This window comes from Perissodus microlepis, chromosome 3 (assembly GCF_051167445.1).
Source record: "Perissodus microlepis isolate ML-2025 ecotype Zambia chromosome 3, ASM5116744v1, whole genome shotgun sequence".
Classification (NCBI taxonomy): domain Eukaryota; kingdom Metazoa; phylum Chordata; class Actinopteri; order Cichliformes; family Cichlidae; genus Perissodus; species Perissodus microlepis.
In genome coordinates this window covers 49,928,639-49,954,368 of record NC_140463.1, presented here as the reverse complement: position 1 = coordinate 49,954,368, position 25,730 = coordinate 49,928,639, and the positions used below count along the sequence as shown (strand labels likewise).

General features: G+C 41.9%; 1 protein-coding gene across 1 annotated transcript in view; it reads right to left on the bottom strand.

The window, feature by feature from the left end:
* zanl (zonadhesin, like) overlaps positions 1-25,730 on the bottom strand; it is an 82,247-nt gene that overhangs the window by 36,321 nt on the left and 20,196 nt on the right. Inside the window, exons 25-63 of the mRNA XM_084922896.1 lie at positions 24,166-24,335; positions 23,427-23,629; positions 22,746-22,890; positions 22,286-22,479; positions 22,055-22,196; positions 21,648-21,892; positions 19,489-19,637; positions 19,076-19,204; positions 18,851-18,989; positions 18,510-18,651; positions 17,913-18,109; positions 17,586-17,724; positions 16,943-17,059; positions 16,534-16,658; positions 15,962-16,107; positions 15,358-15,501; positions 15,121-15,228; positions 12,759-12,928; positions 12,306-12,508; positions 11,625-11,769; positions 11,165-11,358; positions 10,934-11,075; positions 10,527-10,771; positions 8,596-8,744; positions 8,183-8,311; positions 7,958-8,096; positions 7,617-7,758; positions 7,020-7,216; positions 6,693-6,831; positions 6,030-6,146; positions 5,621-5,745; positions 5,046-5,191; positions 4,445-4,588; positions 4,208-4,315; positions 1,854-2,023; positions 1,401-1,603; positions 720-864; positions 260-453; positions 29-170 (exon numbers count right to left, since the gene is read on the bottom strand). Coding sequence (XP_084779022.1) covers positions 29-170; positions 260-453; positions 720-864; positions 1,401-1,603; positions 1,854-2,023; positions 4,208-4,315; positions 4,445-4,588; positions 5,046-5,191; positions 5,621-5,745; positions 6,030-6,146; positions 6,693-6,831; positions 7,020-7,216; positions 7,617-7,758; positions 7,958-8,096; positions 8,183-8,311; positions 8,596-8,744; positions 10,527-10,771; positions 10,934-11,075; positions 11,165-11,358; positions 11,625-11,769; positions 12,306-12,508; positions 12,759-12,928; positions 15,121-15,228; positions 15,358-15,501; positions 15,962-16,107; positions 16,534-16,658; positions 16,943-17,059; positions 17,586-17,724; positions 17,913-18,109; positions 18,510-18,651; positions 18,851-18,989; positions 19,076-19,204; positions 19,489-19,637; positions 21,648-21,892; positions 22,055-22,196; positions 22,286-22,479; positions 22,746-22,890; positions 23,427-23,629; positions 24,166-24,335 — 6,122 coding nt within the window. The remainder of the gene's footprint in view (positions 1-28; positions 171-259; positions 454-719; positions 865-1,400; positions 1,604-1,853; positions 2,024-4,207; positions 4,316-4,444; positions 4,589-5,045; positions 5,192-5,620; positions 5,746-6,029; positions 6,147-6,692; positions 6,832-7,019; positions 7,217-7,616; positions 7,759-7,957; positions 8,097-8,182; positions 8,312-8,595; positions 8,745-10,526; positions 10,772-10,933; positions 11,076-11,164; positions 11,359-11,624; positions 11,770-12,305; positions 12,509-12,758; positions 12,929-15,120; positions 15,229-15,357; positions 15,502-15,961; positions 16,108-16,533; positions 16,659-16,942; positions 17,060-17,585; positions 17,725-17,912; positions 18,110-18,509; positions 18,652-18,850; positions 18,990-19,075; positions 19,205-19,488; positions 19,638-21,647; positions 21,893-22,054; positions 22,197-22,285; positions 22,480-22,745; positions 22,891-23,426; positions 23,630-24,165; positions 24,336-25,730) is intronic.

Sequence of the window (25,730 nt, the reverse complement as noted above, 5' to 3'; positions counted from 1 at the left end):
CAACAATAAAGTCAACAAACATTATTACCTTTAGGATAACAGCCTGCAACACCATTAACCTCTCGACACTCTTCAGTGGGGTCACAGGAGTTATCAACACATTCCAAAGTGTAGTTCCCTACACAGCGACACAGCTTTGTGCAGCCATCTCCAAATACTATCTCACCAGGCTGGATAAAATGAAAACAATCAGTACTGAGAAAGTATACTGTATGTCTTTAAATGTACACTGTACACAGTACTAACTAGGACATCTGACCTCATAATAGTTATTGTTGTCATCTAAACAACCACACTTGTCCAGTGGCACGCAGTGCCGTCCTTTGAAGACAAAGCCTGGTTTGCAGAAACACCCAGTGATGCAGGAGCCAGAACAGTTGGTAGAGGGTTCCATACATGTAGGAATGCAAGCTGGACCGCACTCTATATACTCTGCGTTAGGAGGACACAGGTCTGGATAGAAAGAAAAAGGATTACTGGAAAATGTGCAGATACTCTTTCAGGAACAAAAAAGGTAGGAAGTTATTATGCAGTCTTAACAAACTCAGTCCAAACTAACAACATCAGTTGAGACAGTGGAGGTTTGGAGCGCCTGTTGCTAAAATGACTGCATTTATTTACTGCATTTCTAGGACCAGTCGGATAAAGCACTTGACACTATAATCCACATCCATGCATTCATGCAGCTATTTCTATGTGAAGCTGTGTGATTAACATACCCAGAGGGTGGCATTCATATTCTCCATCTTGTAGTTGGCAGCTCTCAGTAGTTGGGTTACAGCTGGTGTTATGACACTGTAGCAGACCTCCACTGTGACACATACACTTTTGTTCACAACCCTCCAAGTACCAGTCATCGCCCACCTGACAAATGTACACAGAATGCAAAAAACAATCAAAATTTTGTCATGTAATTCTCTCTTGTACATCACACGAATATAAAGATCTAAATGATAAATATACATTTGGATGCAAACCAGGGATTCTGTATGCCACTAACTAATTAGGCCAACCTTTACTCATTTATTTATTGATTTTGGGCTTGCTAATTGTGGTGGCACCAGTATGTAAATGCTGTGACATAAATACAAATTCTATAACACCAGTGTCTTTTAAATTCAGGTAAAATACAGTATAATAAATATAATCTGTGCTTGATAAGTTGAAAGTAAAAATCTTTGTTGTAAAACCAATATTTGTGTGCCAACAGTTCACTGCAGTCTATGCACCCTTAATTTAGTTGAGTTTTAATTTCTTTTGTACTGTAGGGTCTTTGTGTCTTTTGGCGTCTCTCCTGTTGAAGTTATAAAGAGAACTGAAAATGATGTTAGCATGAGCTTAGCACATTTTAAAGGTAAATGGAATATGGTTTTAATTGTTTGGAGGCTGTTTTCACTTACAGGGTGATAGGTTCCACTAGGGTCCACACAACCACAGTCTCTCAGTTCTACACATTTGTCATCACTGAGAATGAAGCCAGGGTTACACTCACAACCCTCCACACACACTTCCTCACAGCCAGGTGGTCCCACCACACCAAGACATGTCTCAGGACATGAATTCACACAAAGGGAGTAGGAGCTATTGGGAGGACAGGTCAGAGCTGTGTGGACAAACACAGGGATGAACAATAATGAGAGGGAACAATGGTAGACAAATGGCAACAGAGAAGGGAGGGGGGAGTAGGATTTATTCATTTATGTTTCAAAATGGGGCTTATCAAGCCAATGGGTGATGTCACTGTGACTATGTTTTATATATACTTTATGATTTTCACAAAGAACAGCTGATATTATTATTAAACTATCATATATCATTTAGATATATTTGGTATATCTCAGATTCAAACTTACGGCAGAAGTCTGGAGTTCTCCATTGGTAGACTTTGGCTCCAGCACTATGACATGCGTCAGTGTAGGCCTGGAGCTGGTCACACAGCACGTGCTGCTGGCCGTTGAACTGACACATGTCATACACACAGCTTTGGAAGAATGGAGTGGGATTAACTACACTGATGCACTCCCTGTAACAGAGAAAAGCACTCACTTAGCTTAGGTAGGAAAAGGCAGAGGCTCATATATACTGAAAATCCGAGTTCGAACAAACAAACAAGCTGCATTTGGTGGTGAAACAGTCAACAATTGTTGCATAAGTTTAGCAACAATTCACTAGCTGTGGCCAGTGAATAAAGGTGAATGGCTTAAACATGAATTGAACTGCGGTTTGGGGAAGGCCTCGCTGGGGACTGGTGGCGGCTCCTGGGCTGGCAGATCCCCATGTACTAATGAGAAGTAAAACAGTGAAAGAATTGAAATTGAAAAAGGGGAGGGGGGGTTGGGAATGAATGGAAGAACAAACAGCTAGTAGAACTGGGGGATTATATATAGATAAGAACAGGAAGGGAAGTGTTTGGATACTTTATCTCTAATTCACTAGCTGAGCCCACATCCTCATTTTACATTTTACAGTGTTTCTATTAGAAAAAGGTGAATGGCTTAAACATGAATTGAACTGAGCTTTAGGGAAGGCTGCAGAGGGGACTGGCACCTCCCGGGCCTGGCAGATCCCCAAAGAAGGCATCCCCTAGAAGCAGCAATAACTGTGCATTGTGAAGGTGAAAGACCTCTGCAGTAATAATTCAATTTTTCAATTCAATTTATTTATACAGCCCCAAATCACAACAACAATCGCCTCAAGGCGTTTTATATGTAAGGTAGACCCTGCAATAATACCTACAGAGAAAACCCAACAATCATATGACTCCCTATGAGCAAGCACTTTGGCGACAGTGGGAAGGAAAAACTCCTTTTAACGGGAAGAAACCTCTGGCAAAACCATTCCCATGGAAGGACAGCCATCTGCCGACACCGGTTGAAGAGGAAGAAGGAAAGCAGGACAAAAGAGAAGCGCAGAGAGAAGGTGGTCAATGATTCCAGAGAGTGGAGTGGTTGAGTTCGGAAAATTATGAAGGAATGGTGGGAGAAGACATCAAAGCAAATTTCAGACAACGAAAGACCTTAATAGATGAATGAGGAGAACCCCTGATCGAGTGGCAACATGGCTCGACTGGTGTGGAGGCTGGATGGATGCATGTCTATATTTTAAGACATGAGGCAATGGCTTGACGGCTCGTAAAAGCTTTTACTGCTGTGTTTGCAAATGATCGATATGGAGACAAAGACTGGCAATAGAGTGTCAGGAATGTGCATTGTTACATTTTGTGAAAGATAGATAGATGCATGGACCCTGGCATCCAAGTTATTGGGGAAAGCTTGCTGCTATATTTGGGAAAGAAGGAAGAGAAACTGGCTTCCAGGTGCCAAAAAGCACACTGCTGCATTTTGCTCAGGAGAGATAGAGGGAAGAAAAGCTTGCTACTGCGAATGAAGGAAAAGAACCTGGCATCCCGATGCCAGATGTATGCTGGCGAATTTGAAAAAGACGGACAGAGAAATAGAACCTGTAATACCATTGCAAAAAGCATGCTGCTGGATTTGTACAGGAGGAAAAGAGAAAGAAACCCAGAATCCCGGGCCCAAAAGCTTGCTGGTACATTTGAAAAGGAGGGACAGAGAAAGAGAACCTGGCATTCCAGTGCCAAAAAACATGCTGCTGCATTTTTGTGAAAAAGAGAGGGAGGGAAGAGGAACTGGCAACCCGGTGCTAAAAGCTTGCTCCTGCATTGGTGAAGGAGGGATAGAGAAAGAAAGCCTGACATCCTAGTGCCAAGAAGCATGCTGCTGCATTTTGCGAGGGAGGGACAGAGGGGAAGGGAAACTGGAATCTCCTTGGTAGAAAACCTTGTTGATGCATTTGCAAATGAGGAATAATAACTTGGCATCCTGGTGCCAAAAGCTCACTGTGGCATTTGCAAAGGAGGGATATAGAAAGAACCTGGCATCCCAGGTTTTTTGCAACAATAGATGGAGATAAAATGGCAAGTCTGGTAAAAACTTGTTGCTGCATTTGAGAATGAGGGACAAAGAACAAAGCTGGCATCCCAGTGCCAGAAGGGTTCATTACAGCATTACAGTAATAGTATTGAAAAGATTTATTCATATTTTACAGGTCAGTTGGGTGATTACCAGGCATGCTGCCATCTATTTCATGATTTTATAAGGTCAGGAATAAAACGTTGTAAAATCCCAGGAATCCCATCAGTTTAACCAAGTCGATAACCAAAAGTGGAGGGGTTGTGAATTCTTACCGGAAGGGTCCAGTAGGGTCTGTAATTTTACCACATTTCTCTGGTTTTACAACTTCAGCTTCCAAGTTGGGGTCACAGTCTGGATCAGGCTTTGTTCCTGGGGTACATCTGGTCAATACAAATACAAAACACAGTTACATCCTCTTCAGTTTCTCAGAAAGAGTCCGACAGTAAGGTAACAAAAGACATAACCAGAAGAAATCCAAAAGGCAGAAAAATAGATATGTTCGAACTCACGAGTCATCTTCATCGTCTTTGGTCTGCCAGCTGTTCCCAAAGTCATTACTATTTCCTGCCACAGTGCCATCTGGTTTAGTGAAGTCATTGTCTGGGTTCCCATCATAGTCACCACAAAGGCCACACATTTGGTCATAGTAGGAGCTGGAAGGACAAAGTCAAGGCAGGATATGTAGGATTAAAATAAGACAAGCTTAAGAATATTTGCAATGTTTAATAAGGTGTTGCTTGGCCTTTTATTGTAATTCTAGAAACAAATGAAGAGAATGCAAAGATCCCTGATACAATAAACCAGGGCATCGTTAGTATATATTAAAAGTTGCATATGTCCACAATATGCACACAAATGGACTGCTATGTTTTTTTTTTTTTAAGTTTTCACAACATACATAAAACAACTGGTGACGTTCAGCAGTTTAGATCGTTATCTACCAGAGTTTCTTCAGATCGTTAGGTTATGGTTGCATCGGAGGAAAGTGGTCATCAAAAAAAGAATGATGGAGCAATGGAGACAGTGGTAAGGTGTATTGTATGAATGTGTGAAGGAAATAAAAAGAAGTTCTACAATATCAAAATAGTTCAAACCAATATTTATACTAACCTGGGAACTGAGATCTGGGCATAATGGTTTCCATCCCAACGCACCCTCAGGCCAAAGGATGTTTGAAGCGTGATGAACTGACCAGCAAGACTAATAGACATGAGAGGAGAGGGGGAGTGGGGCAGAGCCACCCGTACTCCGTTCACCTGATTCAGTGATGAAGAAAAAGATGTTAAGAATATAAGAATATAAAGATGTTAAACAGACTGTGTAAACGTCTAATTGGTGGACAGGTCAGGGAGTATAAAAGTACAAAGAGTGTGCAATGTGCAGTATATCAGGCAAAAACAGACTTTGTATAGATTTAACAAGCAAGAAAGATATTGCTTTATGCCTATCACACTGTGTTATCTTTGGCATAGATTCAACTGACAAAATGGGAAAAATCTGTTTTGTTTTTTTTACATGCTGTTAGCAACAAAGTAACTAAAGATATGATTTGAGTTCTTTAAAATGTCAGTTATGTGTAGACATAAGACATCCATGGTGATGATACAACTAATGTGTGGGATGTCTGTTGGCACACATTTTACTTAAAGATGGGAAATACAAGAGATAGTAATTCATATACTGACCAGTGTTCTACTGCTCTTCATCAGGGTCACAGTAATTCCATCCACTGTCACATATAGCTTCCTCAGGTATGACACTCCTGCAACTCCTCTCTCTTCATTCTTTGCCTCCACAGAGAACCAAGGGCCTGCACAGGGAAGACCACGACAATCAGGAATATTGTGTGTTTATATTAAAGGTGAACATTGGCAGATATTGGCATTAACATACAAACCACCACTGACATTCAGTGTCTTCTTTTTGCAGCAAACGTGAATGAAAACAACATCTGTCATGCTTTGCGATGAAAATAATAAATGAGTAAATTTAGCTCATTTAAACTTTAATTTGTGCGTGTGGTGTGGCAAGACTAGAACAGGTGCAATGAAACCCAAACATCTTAATGAATAAATGTCTCAAAATAGTGTGTACCTGTGCTGTTCCTACAGGTTCTGGCCAGTGTGTAAGTACAGGTTCCCATGAAGCTGTAGTACTTCTTGTCAAAGGTGTTATAGTGTGGATCCCCAGAAACTACACAATCCTGAAAGCCTGAGAGAGGGAAAAACATCAGGAACATCAGACTGAAACACAGATGAAGCCACTGTAGAACAATTACCTAATAAAAGTGCAGTTCACTGTTGCTTTGGACTTATACTGGCATTAAAATAGATGCAAAGAATATATCATTTCCTGACTAGACAAAAATTTGTATTATTTGCATTTCTTTTCTGCAACTCTGTGATTTTGTATTATAAAGAAATGCATGTAACAAGTGTTGTTATAGACAAACTGTACAGAAGAGAGCAAAAGAAACATAACAGCAACACACACATAAATATTTCACTGTTATTGAAAGTAAAAGACACCTCTGGGTTGTGCTTCTCTATCTTCCATTACTCAGTCTAATTATGTATATTAGAGCAGGGATAGAAAATGCTAGTTTGAGAACTTTGACAAAGTCTACAGCATCACGTCAAACACAGTTGCAAAACTTTTCAGGTTGGCACTCCAACCCATGAGATCTGGAAACCGACTTAGAATATAATGGCTACAGCTTTGCTGTGTTTTTTTTAGGTGTGAACATTACAAACATACTCGTAGGATAGCAGCCCAGCTCTCCATCCTGAAGTTTACATTCATGCATTGGGGGGCATTCAGAGGCTTCACAGGTAATTCCAGCTGCACCACACCAACATTTTCGCTTGCAGTCTTCCTCAAAAAACTCCTCTCCAGGCTGACAAACAGACAACAAAATTGACAATTAAGCATAGCAGGCACAGATGATTCTTTGTAGATCATTTTATGCATGTATGTATGAAAATGTTGTTTTAGAGAGGACATAAAGAGACTGCAAGTGACCTGACTTGAAATACAAAGGACCAAATGATTCACTGCCGGCCTATCAGACCCACTTCACTATACCTCATAATACTGGCCGTTCGTGTGGTTGCAGCCACACATGTTCTCCTTAACGCACTTGCCAGCACTCAGGACATAGCTGGGATCACACACACAGGACTCAGAGCAGGGACCAGAGCAGGAGGGGGGTTTTCCAAAGCATGTTTCCTGACAAGGATCTGCACAAGGTTCGTAGTGGCTGTTTGGGGGACAGCTCAGTGCTAAGCAGACCACAAGAGGTTGAAGTTAGTGATAGGAAACAAAAGTATGTGCTGGTTAAAATATAAAATGACAGCTTTTCACAAGAAAAGAGATACGTCTTTGGCACTTCCAGCTGTGTTGTTTTCCTTGTAACTAGATTGTTTGAGTTTGGTGGTAACCCAGTCTCCTGCAGCCTCTTGGCATATGTTGTCTGCCCAACTAGGTATGCTAAAGCAGCACTCCCTCAGTTAACTTTAGTGAGTAGGAAGCCCGTATGAAGTACTCTTCCACAAGTCAAAACTGACATAAACTTCTTTGTGTTATTTTCTCCCAACTACTCAGCCAAGCTGATTTTTACCTAATGATATACCTAAAGATATTTTACTACTAAATTAAATCATTTGTCCTTCCAATACTCACGGCAGAAGGTTTCATTCCTCCATGGTCCAAGGTTTACCCCACGATCTTGGCATTCATTGACATAGGCTTCAATGGCTTCACACAAAATGGGCTTGGCACCATCCAGCTCACACAAGTCAAAGACACAGTCCCTGAAGTAGTTCTGAGAGCAAACAATCACTTTGTTACAATGCTTTATATTGTGTGACCATCTAAAACCACATATTCAAATTATTCCACTATTACTAATATCACATTTTCACCCTGAATGCACACACACATACACAAATACAACAAGCTCAGAATAAGGACCTGTTCCACATTTGTTTATTATATGTGCACTATCCTCTACATGAACATACATTGGGGTTGACTTTGGGATGGCACACAGCAAAAGGTCCATTTTTGTCCAGCAGAATGCCACAATATCCAGAGCTTTCATACAGTTCCTGTTCTTCTTCATTGCACCCAGGGATGGTAGTGTTGGGTTTCTCATTACATCTGTCAAGACAGACCATCATCTTAAGAACATTTGTCTTTTGTCAATGGTAAAAGTTTCTTTACACTTGCATCTCTGCAATACTCACTCTGGATTCATGTTCCAACTGTGTCCAAAGTCATTGGCATTTTCAGCTAAGCTTCCATCTGGTTTGCGGAAGTCATCTTTAGTTTCTCCATCATAGTTGCCACACAGGCCACAAAGCTTGTTCTGATAGCTGCAGATTACAGAAAATGATTGCGTTAGAGTCTTATCCAAGAAAGACAAGCAACTTAGTCAGAACTACATCTCATCTTGAAATTTTGAGTGAGCTGTTTGTGTTGCCCCTGCTAAATTGCTTAAATAAAGTATCCTAGCTGTGCCATTAATTTCTGCCTTTATCACCTTATTACTGTTTACAGTATTTTTAGTTGTATCAGTATGGGTGTACATTTCTGAACTGGTGAATTTTTGATTAAAACACCATTTTATAAGGAAACCATGAATTTGGTCTTCACTCACTCTTTGATCACTTTGATGTCCATGAAGGCGTTTCCATCATATCGAACCGTCACACCAAAGTTCATGGAGACAGTGTAGTGTTTTCCTGATTTGAACACAGAAATACCAGGGGCCGGGGACAGTGGCAGATTGACATTGGTCCCATTAACCTGTATGGGAAAATAGGCACAGTACATCAAATCTGGTCAATTATTAGCCAACATTTTCATTTTTGAATTACCCATGTCACAACATTACTATCTGTAACTGAAAAGAAACGTTCCTTTATCATGCCAATGATGTCTGAACAACTCAGCTCTTGGCCGACATGTCAAACGCAGCTGCCGGCATGACAAGCGAGAGTGGATCGAAGCCAAAGGCATGGATGCCCAAGAAAACAGTAGACCAGAACGATACCCGAATCTTAAATCGCATTGTTCGAGATCTAACAGGGGCTTGCGGTGGCCGCTTGGTCCCAATCCGAGACAAAATGGACGAGTCCTCCTCACTGAAGCTGAGCAAGACCAACGTTGAGCCAAACAGTTCTGCGATACTTTAAACCAGCCGGAGCAACTCCACTTGTTCGAGGCTGAAGAACTTGCACCCTCCATGGATCTTCTTCCTGTCGATATCGGAAAAATCAGCGACGCCGAAGTCAAGACAGCGATCTGACTCCTCAAGACTGGAAAGGCTGCTGGCCTGGACGAGTTCCTCCCCACAATGCTGAAGCATGACGAAGCCCAGTTGGATGCCGCCCTTAGAAGTCCCCTAAACGCCTGCTGGTCAACATCGCGTGTACCCTATGAATGGGTAATTTCAACGACTTCAAGGAAGCTTTTGACAACATCCACCGGTCGACTCTATGGGCTATCCCACGTCAATATGGAGTCCCCCAGCAGTTTGTAGACGCCTTTTGTGATCTCTGCTCCAACTCCCGGTTCTGCGTCCAGACAGATGATTGGATGGCGCCCTTAGAAAACCCCTAAACGCCTGCTGGACAACATCGCGTGTACCCTATGAATGGGCAAAAAGTGTTATCACCAAACTTCCCGAAAGGCGATTTGGGTGACTGTAACAACTGCCGGGGCATCACGCTGCTGTCGGTACCCGGGAAAGTGCTTTGCCTCATTCTTTTGAATTGGCTACTTGGCCCCTACTGGGCTCGACTACGGAAGACCTCCAAGAATGGACTGCAGGTGAGGAAAGTCGGATTACGAATCAGCGCCAAGAAAACCAAGGTACTCCGAGTTGGCTACACAACTGGCCATGTTCCCGTCATAATCAACCAATAACGTGCTGAAAAGTTGGAAAATTTCACATATCTGGGCAGCATCATCTCGAATGACGGGATCTCTGATCAAGATGTCAACTCCAGAGTAGGGAAGGCTGCCGGTGTCCTCCGACGTCTCCAATTCAATTCATTTAAATTCAATGTTTTTTATATAGCCCCAAATCACAAAAACAGTCACCTCAAGGTGCTTTATATTGTAAGGTAGATCCTACAATAATACATACAGAGAAAAAAAACAACAATCATATGACCCCATTGACCAAGCCCTTTGGTAACAGAGGCGTCTTTTAACAGGAAGAAGCCTTCGGCAGAACCAGCGAAAGCAAGGCCGACCAAATATCACATGGCGTCGAACGTTTATGGATGATCTGAAAACAGTCGGCATCGCCTGGGACGAAGCTGAAACATTCGCCCCTGACCGACATCGATGGAGATTGTTAGCTGCCCGATGCGTCACTTGGCGTAGGAGGAACCAAGTGCTAAGTGTAAGTGCAAGTTTCTTTCCATGGTCAATTGCAGTGGTTTTCAGAAGTGTTCCTGAGCATGTGCAGTGATTTGTACCACAGAATGATGTTTGTTTGTAATGCAGTAGTGCCTGATAACGTGAAAGCGTGATTGGTTTTCACATGCAAAACGTCCGTTTCTTCTTCTCATGTCTTACCTGCACAGTGCCACCTTTGAGAATGGAGATCTTTATCATCTGTGCGTATACATGTACGGCATTCACATAGGAGATGGTCGGCCTGTTATACCGGTTTTCATTGTCAGTATGGACCTCAAAGTAGGGCACAGTTGTGTCATTGCATGGACTAGACATCAGATAGCTGCAGTTGCCCATGAAGTCATATTTGCGTTTGTCAAAGCTGGTGTAGTGTGGATCGCCAGATGCTATGCATGTGGATGTACCTAAAGGAATAATATATGAAAAAATTGTAATTTCCACACTGTCAACTATCAAGTTATACCGACTGACTGTAAAGCACAACACAAGGTGCTCCTTGTGCAGATGTAATTTATTACACTGCATTAAATCAAGTCAACAACAATAAAGTCAACAAACATTATTACCTTTAGGATAACAGCCTGCAACACCATTAACCTCTCGACACTCTTCAGTGGGGTCACAGGAGTTATCAACACATTCCAAAGTGTAGTTCCCTACACAGCGACACAGCTTTGTGCAGCCATCTCCAAATACTATCTCACCAGGCTGGATAAAATGAAAACAATCAGTACTGAGAAAGTATACTGTATGTCTTTAAATGTACACTGTACACAGTACTAACTAGGACATCTGACCTCATAATAGTTATTGTTGTCATCTAAACAACCACACTTGTCCAGTGGCACGCAGTGCCGTCCTTTGAAGACAAAGCCTGGTTTGCAGAAACACCCAGTGATGCAGGAGCCAGAACAGTTGGTAGAGGGTTCCATACATGTAGGAATGCAAGCTGGACCGCACTCTATATACTCTGCGTTAGGAGGACACAGGTCTGGATAGAAAGAAAAAGGATTACTGGAAAATGTGCAGATACTCTTTCAGGAACAAAAAAGGTAGGAAGTTATTATGCAGTCTTAACAAACTCAGTCCAAACTAACAACATCAGTTGAGACAGTGGAGGTTTGGAGCGCCTGTTGCTAAAATGACTGCATTTATTTACTGCATTTCTAGGACCAGTCGGATAAAGCACTTGACACTATAATCCACATCCATGCATTCATGCAGCTATTTCTATGTGAAGCTGTGTGATTAACATACCCAGAGGGTGGCATTCATATTCTCCATCTTGTAGTTGGCAGCTCTCAGTAGTTGGGTTACAGCTGGTGTTATGACACTGTAGCAGACCTCCACTGTGACACATACACTTTTGTTCACAACCCTCCAAGTACCAGTCATCGCCCACCTGACAAATGTACACAGAATGCAAAAAACAATCAAAATTTTGTCATGTAATTCTCTCTTGTACATCACACGAATATAAAGATCTAAATGATAAATATACATTTGGATGCAAACCAGGGATTCTGTATGCCACTAACTAATTAGGCCAACCTTTACTCATTTATTTATTGATTTTGGGCTTGCTAATTGTGGTGGCACCAGTATGTAAATGCTGTGACATAAATACAAATTCTATAACACCAGTGTCTTTTAAATTCAGGTAAAATACAGTATAATAAATATAATCTGTGCTTGATAAGTTGAAAGTAAAAATCTTTGTTGTAAAACCAATATTTGTGTGCCAACAGTTCACTGCAGTCTATGCACCCTTAATTTAGTTGAGTTTTAATTTCTTTTGTACTGTAGGGTCTTTGTGTCTTTTGGCGTCTCTCCTGTTGAAGTTATAAAGAGAACTGAAAATGATGTTAGCATGAGCTTAGCACATTTTAAAGGTAAATGGAATATGGTTTTAATTGTTTGGAGGCTGTTTTCACTTACAGGGTGATAGGTTCCACTGGGGTCCACACAACCACAGTCTCTCAGTTCTACACATTTGTCATCACTGAGAATGAAGCCAGGGTTACACTCACAACCCTCCACACACACTTCCTCACAGCCAGGTGGTCCCACCACACCAAGACATGTCTCAGGACATGAATTCACACAAAGGGAGTAGGAGCTATTGGGAGGACAGGTCAGAGCTGTGTGGACAAACACAGGGATGAACAATAATGAGAGGGAACAATGGTAGACAAATGGCAACAGAGAAGGGAGGGGGGAGTAGGATTTATTCATTTATGTTTCAAAATGGGGCTTATCAAGCCAATGGGTGATGTCACTGTGACTATGTTTTATATATACTTTATGATTTTCACAAAGAACAGCTGATATTATTATTAAACTATCATATATCATTTAGATATATTTGGTATATCTCAGATTCAAACTTACGGCAGAAGTCTGGAGTTCTCCATTGGTAGACTTTGGCTCCAGCACTATGACATGCGTCAGTGTAGGCCTGGAGCTGGTCACACAGCACGTGCTGCTGGCCGTTGAACTGACACATGTCATACACACAGCTTTGGAAGAATGGAGTGGGATTAACTACACTGATGCACTCCCTGTAACAGAGAAAAGCACTCACTTAGCTTAGGTAGGAAAAGGCAGAGGCTCATATATACTGAAAATCCGAGTTCGAACAAACAAACAAGCTGCATTTGGTGGTGAAACAGTCAACAATTGTTGCATAAGTTTAGCAACAATTCACTAGCTGTGGCCAGTGAATAAAGGTGAATGGCTTAAACATGAATTGAACTGCGGTTTGGGGAAGGCCTCGCTGGGGACTGGTGGCGGCTCCTGGGCTGGCAGATCCCCATGTACTAATGAGAAGTAAAACAGTGAAAGAATTGAAATTGAAAAAGGGGAGGGGGGGTTGGGAATGAATGGAAGAACAAACAGCTAGTAGAACTGGGGGATTATATATAGATAAGAACAGGAAGGGAAGTGTTTGGATACTTTATCTCTAATTCACTAGCTGAGCCCACATCCTCATTTTACATTTTACAGTGTTTCTATTAGAAAAAGGTGAATGGCTTAAACATGAATTGAACTGAGCTTTAGGGAAGGCTGCAGAGGGGACTGGCACCTCCCGGGCCTGGCAGATCCCCAAAGAAGGCATCCCCTAGAAGCAGCAATAACTGTGCATTGTGAAGGTGAAAGACCTCTGCAGTAATAATTCAATTTTTCAATTCAATTTATTTATACAGCCCCAAATCACAACAACAATCGCCTCAAGGCATTTTATATGTAAGGTAGACCCTGCAATAATACCTACAGAGAAAACCCAACAATCATATGACTCCCTATGAGCAAGCACTTTGGCGACAGTGGGAAGGAAAAACTCCTTTTAACGGGAAGAAACCTCTGGCAAAACCATTCCCATGGAAGGACAGCCATCTGCCGACACCGGATGAAGAGGAAGAAGGAAAGCAGGACAAAAGAGAAGCGCAGAGAGAAGGTGGTCAATGATTCCAGAGAGTGGAGTGGTTGAGTTCGGAAAATTATGAAGGAATGGTGGGAGAAGACATCAAAGCAAATTTCAGACAACGAAAGACCTTAATAGATGAATGAGGAGAACCCCTGATCGAGTGGCAACATGGCTCGACTGGTGTGGAGGCTGGATGGATGCATGTCTGTATTTTAAGACATGAGGCAATGGCTTGACGGCTCGTAAAAGCTTTTACTGCTGTGTTTGCAAATGATCGATATGGAGACAAAGACTGGCAATAGAGTGTCAGGAATGTGCATTGTTACATTTTGTGAAAGATAGATAGATGCATGGACCCTGGCATCCAAGTTATTGGGGAAAGCTTGCTGCTACATTTGGGAAAGAAGGATAGAGGGAAGAGAAACTGGCTTCCAGGTGCCAAAAAGCACACTGCTGCATTTTGCTCAGGAGAGATAGAGGGAAGAAAAGCTTGCTACTGCGAATGAAGGAAAAGAACCTGGCATCCCGATGCCAGATGTATGCTGGCGAATTTGAAAAAGACGGACGGAGAAATAGAACCTGTAATACCATTGCAAAAAGCATGCTGCTGGATTTGTACAGGAGGAAAAGAGAAAGAAACCCAGAATCCCGGGCCCAAAAGCTTGCTGGTACATTTGAAAAGGAGGGACAGAGAAAGAGAACCTGGCATTCCAGTGCCAAAAAACATGCTGCTGCATTTTTGTGAAAAAGAGAGGGAGGGAAGAGGAACTGGCAACCCGGTGCTAAAAGCTTGCTCCTGCATTGGTGAAGGAGGGATAGAGAAAGAAAGCCTGACATCCTAGTGCCAAGAAGCATGCTGCTGCATTTTGCGAGGGAGGGACAGAGGGGAAGGGAAACTGGAATCTCCTTGGTAGAAAACCTTGTTGATGCATTTGCAAATGAGGAATAATAACTTGGCATCCTGGTGCCAAAAGCTCACTGTGGCATTTGCAAAGGAGGGATATAGAAAGAACCTGGCATCCCAGGTTTTTTGCAACAATAGATGGAGATAAAATGGCAAGTCTGGTAAAAACTTGTTGCTGCATTTGAGAATGAGGGACAAAGAACAAAGCTGGCATCCCAGTGCCAGAAGGGTTCATTACAGCATTACAGTAATAGTATTGAAAAGATTTATTCATATTTTACAGGTCAGTTGGGTGATTACCAGGCATGCTGCCATCTATTTCATGATTTTATAAGGTCAGGAATAAAACGTTGTAAAATCCCAGGAATCCCATCAGTTTAACCAAGTCGATAACCAAAAGTGGAGGGGTTGTGAATTCTTACCGGAAGGGTCCAGTAGGGTCTGTAATTTTACCACATTTCTCTGGTTTTACAACTTCAGCTTCCAAGTTGGGGTCACAGTCTGGATCAGGCTTTGTTCCTGGGGTACATCTGGTCAATACAAATACAAAACACAGTTACATCCTCTTCAGTTTGTCAGAAAGAGTCCGACAGTAAGGTAACAAAAGACATAACCAGAAGAAATCCAAAAGGCAGAAAAATAGATATGTTCGAACTCACGAGTCATCTTCATCGTCTTTGGTCTGCCAGCTGTTCCCAAAGTCATTACTATTTCCTGCCACAGTGCCATCTGGTTTAGTGAAGTCATTGTCTGGGTTCCCATCATAGTCACCACAAAGGCCACACATTTGGTCATAGTAGGAGCTGGAAGGACAAAGTCAAGGCAGGATATGTAGGATTAAAATAAGACAAGCTTAAGAATATTTGCAATGTTTAATAAGGTGTTGCTTGGCCTTTTATTGTAATTCTAGAAACAAATGAAGAGAATGCAAAGATCCCTGATACAATAAACCAGGGCATCGTTAGTATATATTAAAAGTTGCATATGTCCACAATATGCACACAAATGGACTGCTATGTTTTTTTGTTTTTTTTAAGTTTTCACAACATACATAAAACAACTGGTGACGTTCAGCAGTTTAGATCGTTATCTACCAGAGTTTCTTCAGATCGTTAGGTTATGGTTGCATCGGAGGAAAGTGGTCATCAAAAAAAGAATGATGGAGCAATGGAGACAGTGGTAAGGTGTATTGTATGAATGTGTGAAGGAAATAAAAAGAAGTTCTACAATATCAAAATAGTTCAAACCAATATTTATACTAACCTGGGAACTGAAATCTGGGCATAATGGTTTCCATCCCAACGCACCCTCAGGCCAAAGGATGTTTGAAGCGTGATGAACTGACCAGCAAGACTAATAGACATGAGAGGAGAGGGGGAGTGGGGCAGAGCCACCCGTACTCCGTTCACCTGATTCAGTGATGAAGAAAAAGATGTTAAGAATATAAGAATATAAAGATGTTAAACAGACTGTGTAAACGTCTAATTGGTGGACAGGTCAGGGAGTATAAAAGTACAAAGAGTGTGCAATGTGCAGTATATCAGGCAAAAACAGACTTTGTATAGATTTAACAAGCAAGAAAGATATTGCTTTATGCCTATCACACTGTGTTATCTTTGGCATAGATTCAACTGACAAAATGGGAAAAATCTGTTTTTTTTTTACATGCTGTTAGCAACAAAGTAACTAAAGATATGATTTGAGTTCTTTAAAATGTCAGTTATGTGTAGACATAAGACATCCATGGTGATGATACAACTAATGTGTGGGATGTCTGTTGGCACACATTTTACTTAAAGATGGGAAATACAAGAGATAGTAATTCATATACTGACCAGTGTTCTACTGCTCTTCATCAGGGTCACAGTAATTCCATCCACTGTCACATATAGCTTCCTCAGGTATGACACTCCTGCAACTCCTCTCTCTTCATTCTTTGCCTCCACAGAGAACCAAGGGCCTGCACAGGGAAGACCACGACAATCAGGAATATTGTGTGTTTATATTAAAGGTGAACATTGGCAGATATTGGCATTAACATACAAACCACCACTGACATTCAGTGTCTTCTTTTTGCAGCAAACGTGAATGAAAACAACATCTGTCATGCTTTGCGATGAAAATAATAAATGAGTAAATTTAGCTCATTTAAACTTTAATTTGTGCGTGTGGTGTGGCAAGACTAGAACAGGTGCAATGAAACCCAAACATCTTAATGAATAAATGTCTCAAAATAGTGTGTACCTGTGCTGTTCCTACAGGTTCTGGCCAGTGTGTAAGTACAGGTTCCCATGAAGCTGTAGTACTTCTTGTCAAAGGTGTTATAGTGTGGATCCCCAGAAACTACACAATCCTGAAAGCCTGAGAGAGGGAAAAACATCAGGAACATCAGACTGAAACACAGATGAAGCCACTGTAGAACAATTACCTAATAAAAGTGCAGTTCACTGTTGCTTTGGACTTATACTGGCATTAAAATAGATGCAAAGAATATATCATTTCCTGACTAGACAAAAATTTTCTGCAACTCTGTGATTTTGTATTATAAAGAAATGCATGTAACAAGTGTTGTTATAGACAAACTATACAGAAGAGAGCAAAAGAAACATAACAGCAGCACACACATAAATATTTCACTGTTATTGAAAGTAAAAGACACCTCTGGGTTGTGCTTCTCTATCTTCCATTACTCAGTCTAATTATGTATATTAAAGCAGGGATAGAAAATGCTAGTTTGAGAACTTTGACAAAGTCTACAGCATCACGTCAAACACAGTTGCAAAACTTTTCAGGTTGGCATCCAACCCATGAGATCTGGAAACCTACTTAGAATATAATTGCTACAGCTTCGCTGTGTTTTTTTTAGGTGTGAACATTACAAACATACTCGTAGGATAGCAGCCCAGCTCTCCATCCTGAAGTTTACATTCATGCATTGGGGGGCATTCAGAGGGTTCACAGGTAATTCCAGCTGCACCACACCAACATTTTCGCTTGCAGTCTTCCTCAAAAAACTCCTCTCCAGGCTGACAAACAGACAACAAAATTGACAATTAAGCATAGCAGGCACAGATGATTCTTTGTAGATCATTTTATGCATGTATGTATGAAAATGTTGTTTTAGAGAGGACATAAAGAGACTGCAAGTGACCTGACTTGAAATACAAAGGACCAAATGATTCACTGCCGGCCTATCAGACCCACTTCACCATACCTCATAATACTGGCCGTTCGTGTGGTTGCAGCCACACATGTTCTCCTTAACGCACTTGCCAGCACTCAGGACATAGCTGGGATCACACACACAGGACTCAGAGCAGGGACCAGAGCAGGAGGGGGGTTTTCCAAAGCATGTTTCCTGACAAGGATCTGCACAAGGTTCGTAGTGGCTGTTTGGGGGACAGCTCAGTGCTAAGCAGACCACAAGAGGTTGAAGTTAGTGATAGGAAACAAAAGTATGTGCTGGTTAAAATATAAAATGACAGCTTTTCACAAGAAAAGAGATACGTCTTTGGCACTTCCAGCTGTGTTGTCTTCCTTGTAACTAGATTGTTTGAGTTTGGTGGTAACCCAGTCTCCTGCAGCCTCTTGGCATATGTTGTCTGCCCAACTAGGTACGCTAAAGCAGCACTCCCTCAGTTAACTTTAGTGAGTAGGAAGCCCATATGAAGTACTCTTCCACAAGTCAAAACTGACATAAACTTCTTTGTGTTATTTTCTCCCAACTACTCAGCCAAGCTGATTTTTACCTAATGATATACCTAAAGATATTTTACTACTAAATTAAATCATTTGTCCTTCCAATACTCACGGCAGAAGGTTTCATTCCTCCATGGTCCAAGGTTTACCCCACGATCTTGGCATTCATTGACATAGGCTTCAATGGCTTCACACAAAATGGGTTTGGCACCATCCAGCTCACACAAGTCAAAGACACAGTCCTTGAAGTAGTTCTGAGAACAAACAATCACTTTGTTACAATGCTTTATATTGTGTGACCATCTAAAACCACATATTCAAATTATTCCACTATTACTAATATCACATTTTCACCTTGAATGCACACACACATACACAAATACAACAAGCTCAGAATAAGGACCTGTTCCACATTTGTTTATTATATGTGCACTATCCTCTACATGAACATACATTGGGGTTGACTTTGGGATGGCACACAGCAAAAGGTCCATTTTTGTCCAGCAGAATGCCACAATATCCAGAGCTTTCATACAGTTCCTGTTCTTCTTCATTGCACCCAGGGATGGTAGTGTTGGGTTTCTCATTACATCTGTCAAGACAGACCATCATCTTAAGAACATTTGTCTTTTGTCAATGGTAAATGTTTCTTTACACTTGCATCTCTGCAATACTCACTCTGGATTCATGTTCCAACTGTGTCCAAAGTCATTGGCATTTTCAGCTAAGCTTCCATCTGGTTTGCGGAAGTCATCTTTAGTATCTCCATCATAGTTGCCACACAGGCCACACAGCCTGTTCTGATAGCTGCAGATTACAGAAAATGATTGTGTTAGAGTCTTATGCAAGAAAGACAAGCAACTTAGTCAGAACTACATCTCATCTTGAAATTTTGAGTGAGCTGTTTTTGTTGCCCCTGCTAAATTGCTTAAATAAAGTATCCTAGCTGTGCCATTAATTTCTGCCTTTATCACCTTATTACTGTTTACAGTATTTTTAGTTGTATCAGTATGGGTGTACATTTCTGAACTGGTGAATTTGTGATTAAAACACCATTTTATAAGGAAACCATGAATTTGGTCTTCACTCACTCTTTGATCACTTTGATGTCCATGAAGGCGTTTCCATCATATCGAACCGTCACACCAAAGTTCATGGAGACAGTGTAGTGTTTTCCTGACTTGAACACAGAAATACCAGGGGCCGGGGACAGTGGCAGATTGACATTGGTCCCATTAACCTGTATGGGAAAATAGGAACAGTACATCAAATCTGTTCAATTATTAGCCAACATTTTCATTTTTGAATTACCCATGTCACAACATTACTATCTGTAACTGAAAAGAAACGTTCCTTTATCATGCCAATGATGTCTGAACAACTCAGCTCTTGCCCGACATGTCAAACGCAGCTGCCGGCATGACAAGCGAGAGTGGATCGAAGCCAAAGGCATGGATGCCCAAGAAAACAGTAGACCAGAACGATACCCGAATCTTAAATCGCATTGTTCGAGATCTAACAGGGGCTTGCGGGGGCCGCTTGGTCCCAATCCGAGACAAAATGGACGAGTCCTCCTCACTGAAGCTGAACAAGACCAACGTTGAGCCAAACAGTTCTGCGATACTTTAAACCAGCCGGAGCAACTCCACTTGTTCGAGGCTGAAGAACTTGCACCCTCCATGGATCTTCTTCCTGTCGATATCGGAAAAATCAGCGACGCCGAAGTCAAGACAGCGATCTGACTCCTCAAGACTGGAAAGGCTGCTGGCCTGGACGAGTTCCTCCCCACAATGCTGAAGCACGACGAAGCCCAGTTGGATGCCGCCCTTAGAAGACCCCTAAACGCCTGCTGGTCAACATTGCGTGTACCCTATGAATGGGCAAAAGGCGTTATCACCAAACTTCCTGAAAGGCGATTTGGGTGCCTCATTCTTTTGAATTGGCTACGACGCGCAGTAGACGAACGATTGTGAGAAGAGCTTGCTGGCTTTCGGAGTGGCCAGTCACGCATCGAGCACATCTTCACCCTCCGCATGATCATTGAACGAAAATTGGAATAGCAAAGGAAGATTTCTATTGATTTCAACGACTTCAAGAAAGCTTTTGACAACGTCCACCGGCCGACTCTATGGGCTATCCCACATCAATATGGAGTCCCCCAGCAGTTTGTAGATGCATTTTGTGGTCTCTGGTAAATGGTAAATGCCCTGTATTTGTATAGCGCTTTTTTCTCTGCTCCAACTCCCGCTTCGGCGTCCGGACAGATGATTTCTCAACGGATTTCTTCAAGATCAATACCTGCGTTTGCCTTTTCTCTTCCTGATGGTAATTGACTTAACCATGCAACAATCAGATGACCAAGCTGGCATCGGTGTCCCCTGGCACGAGCAATCTCATCGAATTGGACTTCCTGGACGACATCGCCCTACTGGGCTTGACTACGGAAGACCTCCAAGAGTGGACTGCAGCTTTGTAGATGGAGGTGAGGAAAGTCGGATTATGAATCAGCGCCAAGAAAACCAAGGTACTCCGAGTTGGCTACACAACTGCCCATATTCCCGTCATAATCAACAAATAACGTGCTGAAAAGTTGGAAAATTTCACATGTCTGGGCAGCATCATCTCGAATGACGGGTTCTCTGATCAAGATGTCAACTTCAGAGTAGGGAAGGCTGCCGGTGTCCTCCGACGTCTCCAATTCAATTCATTTAAATTCAATGGTTTTTATATAGCTCCAAATCACAAAAACAGTAACCTCAAAGTGCTTTATATTGTAAGGTAGACCCTACAATAATACATACAGAGAAAAAAAACAACAATCATATGACCCCATTGACCAAGCCCTTTGGTGACAGAGACGTCTTTTAACAGGAAGAAGCCTTCGGCAGAACCAGCGAAAGCAAGGCCGACCAAATATCACATGGCGTCGAACGTTTATGGATGATCTGAAAACAGTCGGCATCGCCTGGGACGAAGCTGAAACATTCGCCCCTGACCGACATCGATGGAGATTGTTAGCTGCCCGATGCGTCGCTCGGCGCACTTAGCACTTAGGAGGAACTAAGTGCTAAGTGTAAGTGCAAGTTTCTTTCCATGGTCAATTGCAGTGGTTTTCAGAAGTGTTCCTGAGCATGTGCAGTGATTTGTACCACAGAACGATGTTTGTTTGTAATGCAGTAGTGCCTGATAACGTGAAAGCGTGATTGGTTTTGACATGCAAAACATCCGGTTTCTTCCTCTGATGTCTTACCTGCACAGTGCCACCTTTGAGAATGGAGATCTTTATCATCTGTGCGTATACATGTACGGCATTCACATAGGAGATGGTCGGCCTGTTATACCGGTTTTCATTGTCAGTATGGACCTCAAAGTAGGGCACAGTTGTGTCATTGCATGGACTAGACATCAGATAGCTGCAGTTGCCCATGAAGTCATATTTGCGTTTGTCAAAGCTGGTGTAGTGTGGATCGCCAGATGCTATGCATGTGGATGTACCTAAAGGAATAATATATGAAAAAATTGTAATTTCCACACTGTCAACTATCAAGTTATACCGACTGACTGTAAAGCACAACACAAGGTGCTCCTTGTGCAGATGTAATTTATTACACTGCATTAAATCAAGTCAACAACAATAAAGTCAACAAACATTATTACCTTTAGGATAACAGCCTGCAACACCATTAACCTCTCGACACTCTTCAGTGGGGTCACAGGAGTTATCAACACATTCCAAAGTGTAGTTCCCTACACAGCGACACAGCTTTGTGCAGCCATCTCCAAATACTATCTCACCAGGCTGGATAAAATGAAAACAATCAGTACTGAGAAAGTATACTGTATGTCTTTAAATGTACACTGTACACAGTACTAACTAGGACATCTGACCTCATAATAGTTATTGTTGTCATCTAAACAACCACACTTGTCCAGTGGCACGCAGTGCCGTCCTTTGAAGACAAAGCCTGGTTTGCAGAAACACCCAGTGATGCAGGAGCCAGAACAGTTGGTAGAGGGTTCCATACATGTAGGAATGCAAGCTGGACCGCACTCTATATACTCTGCGTTAGGAGGACACAGGTCTGGATAGAAAGAAAAAGGATTACTGGAAAATGTGCAGATACTCTTTCAGGAACAAAAAAGGTAGGAAGTTATTATGCAGTCTTAACAAACTCAGTCCAAACTAACAACATCAGTTGAGACAGTGGAGGTTTGGAGCGCCTGTTGCTAAAATGACTGCATTTATTTACTGCATTTCTAGGACCAGTCGGATAAAGCACTTGACACTATAATCCACATCCATGCATTCATGCAGCTATTTCTATGTGAAGCTGTGTGATTAACATACCCAGAGGGTGGCATTCATATTCTCCATCTTGTAGTTGGCAGCTCTCAGTAGTTGGGTTACAGCTGGTGTTATGACACTGTAGCAGACCTCCACTGTAACACATACACTTTTGTTCACAACCCTCCAAGTACCAGTCATCGCCCACCTGACAAATGTACACAGAATGCAAAAAACAATCAAAATTTTGTCATGTAATTCTCTCTTGTACATCACACGAATATAAAGATCAAAATGATAAATATACATTTGGATGCAAACCAGGGATTCTGTATGCCACTAACTAATTAGGCCAACCTACACTCATTTATTTATTTATTTTGGTCTTGCTAATTGTGGTGGCACCAGTATATAAATGCTGTGACATAAATACAAATTCTATAACACCAGTGTGTTTTAAAGTCAGGTAAAATACAGTATAATAAATATAATCTGTGCTTGATAAGTTGAAAGTAAAAATCTTTGTTGTAAAACCAATATTTGTGTGCCAACAGTTCACTGCAGTCTATGCACCCTTAATTTAGTTGAGTTTTAATTTCTTTTGTACTGTAGGGTCTTTGTGTCTTTTGGCGTCTCTCCTGTTGAAGTTATAAAGAGAACTGAAAATGATGTTAGCATGAGCTTAGCACATTTTAAAGGTAAATGGAATATGGTTTTAATTGTTTGGAGGCTGTTTCCACTTACAGAGTGATAGGTTCCACTGGGGTCCACACAACCACAGTCTCTCAGTTCCACACATTTGTCATCACTGAGAATGAAGCCAGGGTTACACTCACAACCCTCCACACACACTTCCTCACAGCCAGGTGGTCCCACCACACCAAGACATGTCTCAGGACATGAACTCACACAAAGGGAGTAGGAGCTATTGGGAGGACAGGTCAGAGCTGTGTGGACAAACACAGGGATGAACAATAATGAGAGGGAACAATGGTGGACAAATAGCAACAGAGAAGGGAGGGGGTAGTAGGATGATTCAAAGACAGGGCATCTACGTATCTCATATTGATTTAACTCAGTGTCATAAATGAAAGCAAGGACAATATTAACTGCATTGAATATTTTACATTGGTTTCAGCATTGTGCACTGTATCTTAAACTCTCCTCCCTATACAATTATAAACATGATTATAAGTTCAATTATAATGTTGCAGGATGTGATATAGTGAGCAGGATGTAATATATCTTAGTTATATTTACAGGTGGAGACAACTTCCAAATGGAGAAGCTATGGCATGCACCCCATTTAAAAGGGAAAATGCTGAAGGCTCATGTTTCCAACATGAAAAGGTATTATTCAAGTCTTTATTCATTTATGCTTCAGAATTGGGCTTATCAAGCCAATGGGTGATGTCACTGTGACTATGTTTTATATATCATATATCATTTAGATATATTTGGTATATCTCAGATTCAAACTTACGGCAGAAGTCTGGAGTTCTCCATTGGTAGACTTTGGCTCCAGCACTATGACATGCGTCAGTGTAGGCCTGGAGCTGGTCACACAGCACGTGCTGCTGGCCGTTGAACTGACACATGTCATACACACAGCTTTGGAAGAATGGAGTGGGATTAACTACACTGATACACTCCCTGTAACAAAGAAAAACACTCACTTAGCTCAGGTAGGAAAAGGCAGAGGCTCATATATACTGAAAATCCGAGTTCGAACAAACAAACAAGCTGCATTTGGTGGTGAAACAGTCAACAATTGTTGCATAATTTTAGTAACAATTCACTGGCTGGGGCCAGTGAATAAAGGTGAATGGCTTAAACATGAATTGAACTGCAGTTCGGGGAAGGCCTCGCTGGGGACTGGCGGTGGCTCCTGGGCTGGCAGATCCCCAAAGAAGGCATCCCCTAGAAGCAGCAATAACTGTGCATTGTGAAGGTGAAAGACCTCTGCAGTAATAATTCAATTTTTCAATTCAATTCATTTATACAGCCCCAAATCACAACAACAATCACCTCAAGGCGCTTTATATGTAAGGTAGACCCTGCAATAATACCTACAGAGAAAACCCAACAATCATATGACTCCCTATGAGCAAGCACTTTGGCGACAGTGGGAAGGAAAAACTCCTTTTAACGGGAAGAAACCTCCGGCAAAACCATTCTCATGGAAGGACAGCCATCTGCCGCTACCGGTTGAGGTGGAAGAAGGAAAGCAGGACAAAAGAGAAGCGCAGAGAGAAGGTGGTCAAGGATTCCAGAGAGTAGAGTGGTTGAGTTCGGAAAATTACGAAGGAATGGTGGGAGAAGACATCAAAGCAAATTTCAGACAACGAAAGACCTTAATAGATGAATGAGGAGAACCACTGATCGAGTGGCAACGTGGCTCGACTGGTATGGAGGCTGGATTGATGCATGTTTGTATTTTAAGACATGAGGCAATGGCTTGACGGCTCGTAAAAGCTTTTACTGCTGTGTTTGCAAATGATCGATATGGAGACAAAGACTGGCAATAGAGCGTCAGGAATGTGCATTGTTACATTTTGTGAAAGATAGATAGATGCATGGACCCTGGCATCCAAGTTATTGGGGAAAGCTTGCTGCTACATTTGGGAAAGAAGGATAGAGGGAAGAGAAACTGGCTTCCAGGTGCCAAAAAGCACACTGCTGCATTTTGCTCAGGAGAGATAGAGGGAAGAAAAGCTTGCTACTGCGAATGAAGGAAAAGAACCTGGCATCCCGATGCCAGATGTATGCTGGCGAATTTGAAAAAGACGGACAGAGAAATAGAACCTGTAATACCATTGCAAAAAGCATGCTGCTGGATTTGTACAGGAGGAAAAGAGAAAGAAACCCAGAATCCCGGGCCCAAAAGCTTGCTGGTACATTTGAAAAGGAGGGACAGAGAAAGAGAACCTGGCATTCCAGTGCCAAAAAACATGCTGCTGCATTTTTGTGAAAAAGAGAGGGAGGGAAGAGGAACTGGCAACCCGGTGCTAAAAGCTTGCTCCTGCATTGGTGAAGGAGGGATAGAGA